At 43.1% G+C, this 12,043-nt stretch overlaps 1 protein-coding gene across 7 annotated transcripts in view; it reads left to right on the top strand.

Annotated features, from left to right (window-relative positions):
* Nucleotides 1-12,043, top strand: part of PPP2R3A (protein phosphatase 2 regulatory subunit B''alpha) — a 435,163-nt gene that overhangs the window by 246,518 nt on the left and 176,602 nt on the right. The window contains exon 1 of one of the 7 annotated variants that reach the window (XM_029615757.1): nt 6,558-7,062. The exons of 5 other annotated variants lie outside the window; for them this stretch is intronic. In XM_029615757.1, coding sequence (XP_029471617.1) covers nt 6,931-7,062 — 132 coding nt within the window. In that variant the 5' untranslated portion in view covers nt 6,558-6,930. Of the gene's footprint in view, nt 1-6,557; nt 7,075-12,043 lie in introns of those variants that run through there. One more of the 7 variants, XM_029615756.1, reaches the window with a different exon arrangement.

Below are 12,043 nucleotides of genomic sequence, written 5' to 3'. Positions count from 1 at the left end.
AGCCGAAGGGGTGGTCGACGGAAGCGGCTGAGCCCAGGAGGTCTGAAGAGTCTTCACCCTTGGAAGCCCGCGCCCCCCCCCCCCAGGAGGAACCCGTGAGAGCCTGGGCCGCTAGGACTTAGGAGAATCCTCCGGGCAAGCGAAGAACCGGTTACCTATAGACAACGAGAGAACTGGAGCCGAAGACAATGGATGAAGCAGGGTCAGAAGCCAGAAGTCCGAAGCCAAAAGCAGGGGCAGAAGCTGAAGTTGGAGTCAATGGACGAAGCAGGGTCAGAAGCCAGAAGTCCGAAGTCAAAGATAGATGGGAGTCCAGGAACAGCAACTAGCAACTCCGAAGAGCGAACCTCGTTGCAAGGCAGGGAAGGAGCCTAGCTGTAGGGTTTAAGTAGGCCTGCAGCGTTTGACGTCATCGGGAGGCAGTCCTTGTCGTTTCCTGCGCTGGCCTCTTTAAGTTCTGAGCCCCTGCGTGCACGCGCGCCTAGGGGGCGGGGCCAGACACAAGGGATCATCGGCATCTCCCTCGCAGAGGGAGCGGCATGGCTGAGACCAGGACAGGCCTTGTCAGCGTTGCAGCGGCCCGGGCCGGCCTCGAGGTGAGTGGAGGACCCGGGGCCATAACAGAATTTCAATGTTTGTGCAGATTTATCAGATGAGAGTAAAACTCAAACTGTATTATCATCTTTTATGATCCAGGATTTCATGCAGGTAGTTTCTCAGGCTATCCACATTGCAGGGCATATTTTAAATCTGAAATTTTATCCATACATATGTTTGAAGATTCTAGAGTTTGAGGTGGAACATATGTGCTGGTCTCATCATTTTTTGATTACATTGATTTTGGTATTCCTTTCTTGTTTGATGGCTCCTTTAAGATACTAAGTTATAAAGTTTAAGAAAAAGGTTCTGCCTACTATTTTCTCTGAAGCAATGGAAAGTATTGACTTTGGCTCCTCTGATTTGTTGGAAGGTTTGATAAGAAGCTGGAATACTAATCTTGCCCAGCATTATACCTTTCAGGGCCTATGAAGAGTCATGAGGTAGGTTTTGAGAGATCTTCCCCAAGTTCACTTTGGTTCTAAGGGAGCTAAAGTGCAGTAATCAGGGGTGTGAAAGATCCTGGCAGATATATATATGTTAGGTTTAGATAAGGTTAGATATTGGGAAAATATCAGCAGAAAATGAAGGTAGCTTAGAGTGTACCTCTACAGTTTTTGTCATAGTGAAGGAATTGGTTGCCCCAACAATTAATTTGTCAACTTCCTGACAAATGCTGGTTATTCATAAAAAGAATTCATATTTAAAAGAAACCAAATAAATAGTTTTAAAACCCTTAGAGAAACATACCTAATCTTTAATCAACTTTTAAAACTTTAACAGTTGAATAAAATTAAAGTGCAGACAGAAGTCCATCAGCAAGTTGGGGGTATCCAGTCTTTTTCAATAAGTACCACATTTACAATTATCTACCTGTTGGTGAGAGATTTTATGTGTGCACCCAGTGCAAAGAGCTTCTGGCTGTCGGAAAACGAGTCCAATCTATAGATCAGTGGCAGACCTGGAGGAACTGAGGCAGACTGAGTTATATAAAGGACACAGTAGAATAGTCCCAACTCCAATCAAGCAGCCTTTGTGCTGCATTGCAGGAGTAAGCTCATCTGGCAGGAGACTATCACCTTGGTGTGGCAGGAAGTGATCCTGTAGCTATAGGACCTGCATATATACAGGCTAGCAACAATAATTGCAGTTGAGCTAGTTACAATGTATACTGCCCGATAATACAAAGGTCTCACTTAGTAAATATTGCATTAACAGTATTTATTGATTAATTGATCCCATTCAGCATTTAAAATGTGGGAGGGTTTTTTTGGGTTTTTTTTAGGGGTTTTTGATCACATCCTCTGGCAACAGATTCTACAACTTTATAAGTGCATCAAGTGAAAAAGTGCTTTCCATGATTTGTTTTGAATCTGCTGGTTGTTTCATGAAGTGTCCTCTTATTTTAGTATTATTTGAAAGGGTAAATAGTTGTCCTTTATTTACGTATTCCACCCCACTCGTGATTTTATGAACTTCCATCATGTTCCCTTTCAGTCATCTCTCTTCCAAGCTGAAGAGCCATAGCTGCATCGTCTCTCATTATATGAGAGATGTTCCATCCCCTTTATCATTTTTGTCATCCTCCTCTGCATCTTTTCTACTTCTGCTAAATCTTTCTTGAGATGGGGGAGCCAGAATGGCACATAATAGTTAAGGTGCAGTCACATCATGGCACTGAGCTGAAGATTTAAACGTATGGTCCACAAAGACTCCATGTTCCTTTTCCTGGATAGTAACTCCCAATACAAAGCCCAGCATCATGTATCTGCATTTGGGATTATTTTTCCCTATGTGCATCACTTTGCACTTTTCCACATTAAATTTCATCAGCTATTCAGTTGCCCACACTCCTAGTTTCACAAGATCCTTATGAAGCTCCTCGCAAATTGCTGTCATTTTAACAACTTTAAATAATTTTGTGTCATCTGCAAATTTGATCTCCTCACTCATTGTTCCCTTTTCTAAATCATTTATGAATATGCTAAACAGCACAGGTCCCAGCACCGCTCCATGTGCTACTCCAGGAGGAAACAACCATAACACATTATTAGCTAGGTAGACTAAAGAAAGCTATTGCTAACTCTTGGACTAAGTAATAAGAATTAGATCTACTTTATGAGATCTACTAGGTACTCGTGATCTGGATTGGCCACAATTGAAGACAGGATGCTGGACTCAGACCTTAGAATGACCCAAAATTGCATTCTCAAGTTCTTATGTTTTATTCTGTACAGGAATGCCAGAATTTTGCTGATTTGTTTGTAGAAAAAATTCAAAAGCTTTGTCAGTCAGAAATCTCGGGGTCAATATTCGAAAGTTGTCCGTTTATTTAAGTTAGCCGAAGAGACATACACAACTAACTTAGATGGGATATTCTGTAGCACATCTATGCTGCTGACTATCCCTGGACAAATCGCCACTTAGACAGATAAGTATTATCCATCTAAGTTTAGACCTTCTATTGAGCTGGACTAACTAGGCGGATAAGTTATCCATCTAAGGCTGAAGATCATAAATCACTAGGGTACAGGGTTGCAAAATGGAAATTTGGAACAGTGAATATGCATAATAGATGTAAATTCAAAACATATTAACACATATGTTCACTGAATGCTTTAAGTAATTTTGTGAAAATTAACAAATTGTAGAGAAAAGATTCACATTTAAGCTTCACATTTGAGCTCTGAATTGAATAAAGAAAACTATATTGAATGGCCAAAAAAGATATTTTATTTTGGTAATATGTCCACAATACACTGGTTGTCTAAAGTAATGAAAAGATTATAATTGTTGCTGTGATATTATTTTTACTGTGCTGGAAAGAAGAAAATTCACCAAATTGCAGTATGGCAAGAGCAAGTGAAACTACATTTGGAAGCATTTATGTGGATTAAGCAGTGCTTTATTCATGGAAATGGCTTGTTACACCTGCCTGATATGTGGGTGATCATAGCTGGTATGTTCTGTACCTGGACTGAGCGGAGGCTTTCCTGGGGGCAAAACTGGGAAGGAGTTTTCAAAAATATGCGCATAAATTTCCCCAAAATTTTCTGTGCACAGATGAGCAAGAGTAAGTGTGTGTGTGAGTAGTTTTCATGAGATTATTTTCAAAATGAACATACGCATGTAAGTTCACTTGGAAAACTGGTGTAACATATGCACATATTTGCTGCATTTTTTACAGTAGCGAGCAGTCAGGGCCTTCAGGAGTTTCAGTAAATCCCCAGCCCACAGGCATTGCTACACAGTGGCAAGTGCCACCCCAGTTTTATACATCAGATCTGGCAGGGATAAGCCAAACCCCTGACCAATCTGTTCAAGTAACACCACATTCCCTAAACCATCCCTACCCTCCAACAGCAGCTGGAGTCGCGTTTATTCAGAAGCCATCTTCTGCTGCCACAGGGCCAGTCTCGCAGCTCTTACCACGAGACCAGCTCCGTGACAGCAGGGGATGATGTTTGAAGAAACGCGACTCCTGCTGCCGCCCACCCTACAATTCCACAGGCCACCGCGGAGCCTATCCTGCAGAGGCTGAAGGGAGAGAGAAGGCGCGATGGCCACCAGCGGACCTCATCTCTGTGTGTGCGTGGTGGGTGAGTGTGCGTGTGTGAGACATCCTGTGTATGTATGGGTGAGAGCCTGTTTGTGTATGTGTGACTGCATGGGTGTATGCCTGTGTATGTGGGGGAGAGGTTGATAGCCTGTGTGTGTGTGGATGACTACCTGGGTGGGTGAGTGAGAGCCTGGATACATATTTGTGGGTGAGAGGTGGTGCTGGGGTGTATGTGAGAGAGGCTGTGAGTGTGGGGGTGTTGAGAGAGTGTGGGGATGGGTGGGTGACAACCTGTTTGGTGGGGAGGAGGTGAGAGACTGCATGTGTACATGTGACTGCCAATGTGTGGGTGTAGGTGGATGACTGCCTCTGTGTGTGTGTGTGTACCTGAGAGCTTGGTTGGGTAAGAGCTGTTATATTTGTGTGTGTGTGTGAGAGAGAGAGAGAGCTGGTACATGTGGTGGGTGGGTGAGAGCCATTGCATATGTATGTGTGTGGAGGAGACAGTTATGTCTGCTGTTTTGAAATATTATATTGGTATTTTGGGAAATTTTATAAACATTTTTATGAGGTTTTATTAGTGAATGTCATATTCATCAGTTTTTAAAAATGTATTCTTTTTATTAGTATGGTTTTACTTTTATGATTGATGTTTATATTTCTTTATTTTGCCTTTGGAAAGGGTCTGTCTGTGTGATCTAGCTGAAGCATTCTGCAGTTTTTGAGTAGGGGTCAATAGCAGTTCATCTTATTCTGTTTTCAATAGAAGGTTTATTGGTCTTCTAGGGCCTGATGTAATATTTGCAGTGCTGTTCTTTCCTGGGTAGGGTTGTTACTGTTTGAGTCTTGAGAGTTAGCGTTGTTTTGATATGGCAGAATTGTATCTTGGAGTAAAATTTATTCTTGGCAAGCTGGATAGCTTTAAATGAAGTTATGTTAGTATTATTCAAAAATACTATGCGTGAGTTAATGAGACAATATAGGACCCTTCTTTAGATCTGAATGTCTCTAATCTGACATCTGAAGAAGGGACTTGTGTAGTTTTAAAAGCTTTTGTACAATATTTTTAGGCATGTATTTATTTTTTTTATTTTAAGGGTATTTTAGGTAGCCTGGCTTGTTCTGTTTTCGAAATAGGAGCAACATTGGTGTTTAGGAGCCTGATGTAATATTTGCAGTGTTGCCGTTTCGCAGGTAATGTTGTAGTTTTCATGCTGGCAGTTAGTGCTGTTTTTGGATGGGAGGTTTACTATGTTGTAATTGCTTCTGCAAGGCTTTTTGAGGGCCAAGCCCACTCCTATTACATTACAGCAGGCCTAATGCCATGTGGGTTCCACGTATCTTTTGTCTCTAGGAGAGAGGGGGTTGAGAGAGGGGGTGGGGGGAGCGCAAGCAGGCGGTGCATGTGGAAGGGGAGCGTGGACTGGTTCTGAATCCCCTGCTATAAATATCGCACACCACTACTTTCTACTACCCCCTTAATGTTTGAGAGAATGAAAAGACTAGAAGGAATAAAATGGCTTATTTAAAATTGTAAGAGTAATTAAAAAAAAAGTACTGACATTGTATAATTTAGAAGAAATATGGATTCATAAGCTGAATAGCTACTAAATAGGATCAGAAATAATGAATGAGAATGCATGGGATAAATGAGTCTGGATGAAAGTTAAGTATGAAGGAGAGAATAATAGGTAAACTAAACTGAACTAGGCATAGATAAACTATCTACTGGAATGGATTGTAATGTTATTGTACTTCCTCTGAGGATATCTTTATGCCTTATAGCTGCATGGTATGTTTATGTTCACATTGGTGGATTACCAATAAAGATATTTGCAGAAAAGCAATAATCAGGTAAATGAGGATCTGAATGAGTTTGTGTATTTAACCTGATGAATTAGTTACACCTTCCTTTGGCTGCTTTCAGGGCATCTTGATTTTTGAATGATAAGACCCCAGGTGGCTGGGTCTCGCTTCAAACCAGACTTTGTGCAGTATCCGGGCTGTATTTGCTTTCTTCCAACTCTGTTTAAAGAAGGTGTTGTCATTTCTCACATAAACACTGAAAAGTAAAGCTTGGCTACAATGACTTGGCCAGAGCTAGAAGCCTGGGGCTGGGTTGCAGCACCATTGCATCTCCCCTGCTTGCCATCTCTCTCTCCCATGCCCTAGCACTTCCGGTTCAATGCATAATGCAGACTTGTGCTTCACGTTTGTACTCTGAAGTAGATAGAGTCAACAGTGCCAGGGCACAAGATATATTTAGCTGCTTCTGCAGTGTGTCTAACTATAGCACTCCTATGTGGGGCTTCCTTTCCCATGATGCTATGGATGCTCCCCTCCCCCCCCTTTCCCTGTGAGTGAGCCCAGGACACACTGTCAGTCACACATAGCCCGCAGGAGTACAGATCCTGTAGGAGGTCATGTTTCTGGGAAGAGCTGGGATCCTCTGGCCGTGCTGCAACTGAGACTCTGACTATATCAGTAGTTGGAGGGCAACTGCCCCAGGAGAGAGGATATGATGCATGGACTTTGCTGTAGTGTGGCAAAAGAAGATATTAGAGGTGGCTACAGCAAGACACAACTTACAGCTCATCATTTGTAACAAAAAAAAAAACCAAAAAAGGAGTGGAGTAAAGACTTTACAATTATTTCACCCCTTGTGTCCTCTCCAAACTCTCTGAAGCTTTGTTTTGGTGAGAACTGCTCCCCCTGTAGGGAACTCAGGTCTCTAGCACGAAAGCAGCATTGAGCCAACCTTTCACCCTTTCAAGATGATGATTAAGGAGACGTCTCTTCGACGGGACCCAGACCTGCGAGGAGAGCTCGCTTTTCTAGCCAAGGGCTGTGATTTTGTCCTTCCATCTCGGTTCAAGAAGCGGCTGAAATCCTTCCAGCAGGCTCAGGTTTGGCGGCGGGTGAGGGGGTGTGTGTGTGTGTGTGTGTGTGATGCCATGTTATCTTTCTGCCCTTGCATTGTGTCTTTGTATCAGAGAGAAGGGGGGGGGGGGGGGGGGGAAGTCAGTCTGTTCCAACTGTTGCAAGCACTTGCACACATACCATTACAGAGAGCTATGTGCTCTCCGATACCAAGAGGCTTAAAAATAGACTTTAGGCCTGCTGGAGTACAGTGTCAAAATGTCTTAAAAGCAGCAGAGGAGGGAGAAAAACTTCAGGCTTCAAATCTTTGCCTGTCACACACTCCAGAGAAGGGGCTGCATGTGCTACACATGCCTCTCGCTGTATATGATGCAGGGTGCATGTATTCCCGTGCCTCTCCGGGATGTGGTGAAGGTGACCCTGTTGCACATGCTTCTCGTATGCCACATAGAAAAGGGTGCAGATCTTGCATGTAGCCCTCACGTTTTAGGGAACAGGATTCACACGCATTGTATGTGACTGCCCTACTCTGCCGCAGAAGGTGCACTTGTTAACACGTGGCTTTCTCTGTATGGAGTAGTGCACATATTACATATCTCACACTCTGTACAGAGCAAGTGATTGTGTCACATGTTCCTCGGGGTGCATGTGTGCGTTACACGTGCCCGTCCCACCGCAGAGCAGGATGGTTGTATAATAGCTGCTTCTTGCTCTGTATAGAGCAGGATGGATGTGACACACATACCTCTCGCGCTGGAGAAGAGCAGGTGTACTCTGTGTTTCTCTCACACCATTTGAAGCAGGGTAGGTGTGCTACACATGCTTCTCACACTCCTTGAAACAGAATGCGTCTGTTGCACACGCCTCTCCTGCTCGCACGGAGAGCGCATGTGTTACTTGTGGCTCAGGGTGTGTGCATTATGTGTGCGCCTCACACACTGTTCAAAGCAGGGCGTTCGTACTACTTGCACCTCTCGCACCCTTTGGAATTTCTTTTTCAATTTAGCACAGCGTGGAGGTCATTTTCGCACACATAAAACCCAATTTTATGTGAGTAAGTGGTTGTCCTAAAACTGTCCTGGGTTGCATACTTTTTATTTCAAAAGTATGCACATAAGTGTACACCTAAGGTATGCCCTTCAAAGAGGTAGTATAACTTTAGGTGAGTAAATGTGTGCGAATACTCAGCCAGTTACCCGAGTTTTTTTTTTTTTTTAAATGAACTTACACGTGAAAGTTCCCTTTGAAAATACTTGGTAAAGTCTATGTGTACAATGTATATGCAGACTTTACCGCTATGTGGGCTGTTTGAAAATTACCCTCCCCCTGTATTCTAATAATCTTTTTATTACTGATAGAAAGCTGGGTGTAAACCTTACAAACTAAGCTTCATATCACAGACTGCAGTAAGCATGAAAGGAGGGACGTGGCGTCATCCGCCAGTTTTCTCTGGAATGCTGGGAAGAATTTGAGGTCGTCGTGATGCCAATGGCTAGTGGCTAGATATTGGAGGTCCGAGTCCACCCCAACTGTCCACTTTGCTCTTCTTTGATACCTTTCTGTTGATATCACGGGGATCTCATAATAGAATACCTTGAATCGAGCACGTTTCAGGATCTAAGACGGCAGGGTTTTACCATAGGAAGACCATGGCAAAGAAATCTCATCACTTTCTTTGGTTGAGCAAAGAATCAGATCCTGGCAGGCGCTGAATACTGTGGTATTGGAATCCAGGAATATATATTTTCAGACGGCCAGGAGGTTCACAAATCATAAGGCACATGGGGACAGACAAAGATCTAAACATATATATATATATATATATATCCTGGAGGGAACGGGGAGATAGGATAGAGACATTTAAATACCTCCAAGGAATAAAGCACAGAACATGGGCCTCTTTCAGTGGAAAGGAGGCTCTGGAAAGAGGAGCCACGGGATGAGGATGAAAGGAGTAACCTAAAGAAATATTTACAGAAAGGGCAGTGGACGCATAGAACTGCTTCCCCGTGGAGGTGGTGGAGACGAGTACCGTATCTGAATTCAAGAAACCTTGGGGCAAGCACAGATGACCGCTGAGGGATAGGAAGGGACTAGAAAGCAGAGCAGGAGATATGGATGGACTGTTTCGGCTATATCTGCCATCCTGTTCTTTTTTTTATGATGTAACCCTGATTCCAGATTATTGAAGAAAGATCACTGTAGGGAAAAATAATTATAATATCATGCGTGTGTCACTGTGTAATTTGCAGGCTCTTTTGGGGTTAGGGGAAAGCAAATGCAGTTTCAAGACCAGCTGTTCCGGTACTGAAAGATTTCTTTATGCACCACACACTCTTAACATGAACTTAGTGATTGCACAAACCCCATTTCTATAAGCTGTACTCTGAGCTCTCCCTTTTCCCTCAGTTGAAGAAAATGAATACCATCAGAAATATAATTGAACGCAACTTTACTAACTGAATGTAATAAACATTATAACAGTAGAAATGTACTTTGCATATATATATATATATACCATATTAATTTTGAACCACTGAAATGATAAAATCTATTTAAAACTTTAAAGTTCTTGACTCAGGGTAGCTTAAAATATTTCTTAGTTCTAAGAAAAAATGGAATCTGTACAGTTCAGAAAAAAGAAAAAACACAAAAACAGTGTAAGAAATATCTAATTGGGGCACTTTAGCTTTTTTTTTTTTCTTCCTTTAGACATTCAAAGTTCATTTACTTTATCTTGAGGTTTATGTAGATATCTTTATTTTTTACTACACTGTCAGCTTTGCTTTCTGTGGGAAACCCACAACTCACAGTTCTCCAATTAGTTAGAATGAACTTTGCAAACTTGGTCCCAGCATCTGGTTCAAATCCTGATTTGCCCCTGCTTTTCCTTCAGGGGAGCATGCCTTCCACTTCATTGTTGCACTGTCTAAAGATTGCTTCACACCAACTCCTGTCTCTTGGACACTAGAAATTCACAGATGGGATTTCAGTAAACTCACTGCGGTCTCAGGATTCAGGCCCTTGAGCTTTTCTTGCTCCCACCTGCTTGGGAAGCAGCTGCAAAAAACATGCCTATTCTCTCCGTTGCTCTCTTAGAGGCTCTCTCTGCCCCCTTCCTCTAGGGCCTGAATACCCACATCCTCAGATGAAACTCACTCCTGATTGGCTGCGAATGCTTGCAGGGCTACATTATTTGTTTTGAGAAGTGGTTAAAAATCCTCACACATTTCAATATGCAACATTGATCCCACTTTTATGGGTGCTGGATAAAATCATTGTCTACCTTGTTTAGCCATATAGTTTGAGTGCTTAACAGGGTGACAGCACATGTTATCACACAGCACATGAAGCAGGGCCTACATCTCCCCTCCACCCCCACTTACATGTTTGAATGCCCTCATCAGGCACTAGCACATAGCCATGTGTTTCTTAGCAAAATAAAACAGTTTCTAATACATTCGATTCCTCTCTAGCCATTGATAGCAGTATAGTCATATACAATATAGGGCAACGAAACACATTAAAGCATAATATCTGACCAAGTGAATGTATTTACTGGGAAATTTAGGCCAGATTCTTCACATTTACCCATTAATGAATTACTACTGGTCATGGGGGAGGGAAGGCACTATTTCTGGCAGTAGAAGTAGAGGCAGTGGTTGTTTCCCATAGACCAGAAAAAGGGAGAGGATCCAGTGGCTGCACTAACATTTATTTATTTATTTATTTATTTATTTGTGTTGTTTTTTTTATACCGAAGGATTAGTATCGGCCTTCACTCCGGTTTACATTTAGAACAACTAAATACATTGAAACAGGGTGCAGCTTTAACATGGAATAACATAGGAACTTTGGTATAACAACATAATATAGTATAATATATTGATAACATGAGAATTGTGGGCAACTCAGCCCAGGTAGGATAGTGGCCCAGTTGTCCTGGCGCTTGTTAATGTAGGAGCGGAGGAAAGCCTTGAGAGTCTGGTTGGTACGCTCCACTTGTCCATTTCCTTGGGGGCGATAGGCGATCGTGAAATTTAGCATAATGCTGAATTTCTTGCAAAGGGAATACTAGAACTTTGCAATAAATTGTACTCCTCTGTCAGACAGGATATGCTTCGGTAATCCGTGCAGACAAGACATAAAAAGAGTAAAATGGAGTGCCCGCTCAGGTGCAGATGAGAGGCCCAGTAGTGGAATGAAGTGTAACATTTTAGAGAAGTGATCTACGACCACTCAGATCATGGTGACACTGTTTTAGAGGGGGAGGTCCATGATGAAATTGGTGGACAAGTATGTCCAGGGTTCCTTGGGGGCTGGGAGGTCTTGGGACGCAAGTTTGTCCTTGATCTTCGGTGCCACACTCTCCAGGAAGATGGCGGTGAGGCAGTCCTCATGCCAGTTGAGCTTGATTGCTAGAATACAAAACTCAATAGCATACTCCGCCAGCGTTTGGGCCCTGGCAGAGATGCAGTTGTTTGGAGCCTATGGTGGCCATCAACCTGGCTCAGACTATCTGAAATTGATCCATGAATTGCTGTAGGTTCGGTTGCAGGGGATCTGAATGCTCCCAGAAGGGAGAGGCCCATTCTGGGGCCATCCCGTCCAATAGCGAGAGGATATATGTGGTTTTCGAAAGGTCATCTGGAAACACTGGTGCTTGCAATGAGAAATGCATTCAGCACTGATTCAAGAAACTTGGCATTGTCGGGGTTCTCCAGCATACCAGGGTGGAGCCAGTAGCTGGGGTATGTGGAAGCCACAGGTGACAGCTGTGCTGGTGCAGGAGGTGACGGAGCTGCCGCAGTGAAAAGTGTGTCCAGTCACGTGGACAACCAGTCAGTAGTGGCTGCTAGAATCTCAAGAATCTTCTGTTAGTCCTAGAGTTTGTGGGCGAGATCCAGGATGGTCTGCAAAACCGTCACATCTGCCGGGTTCATGACCTCGGCAATCTGTTGAAAACATGGCCTGTGGACCTCCAGCGAGGAGTCCTGCAGGCTCCCA

Source organism: Rhinatrema bivittatum, chromosome 9, assembly GCF_901001135.1.
Source record: "Rhinatrema bivittatum chromosome 9, aRhiBiv1.1, whole genome shotgun sequence".
In the NCBI taxonomy this organism is placed as follows: domain Eukaryota; kingdom Metazoa; phylum Chordata; class Amphibia; order Gymnophiona; family Rhinatrematidae; genus Rhinatrema; species Rhinatrema bivittatum.
Note: the sequence above shows the minus strand (reverse complement) of the source record. Positions and strands in the feature narration are given on the sequence as shown.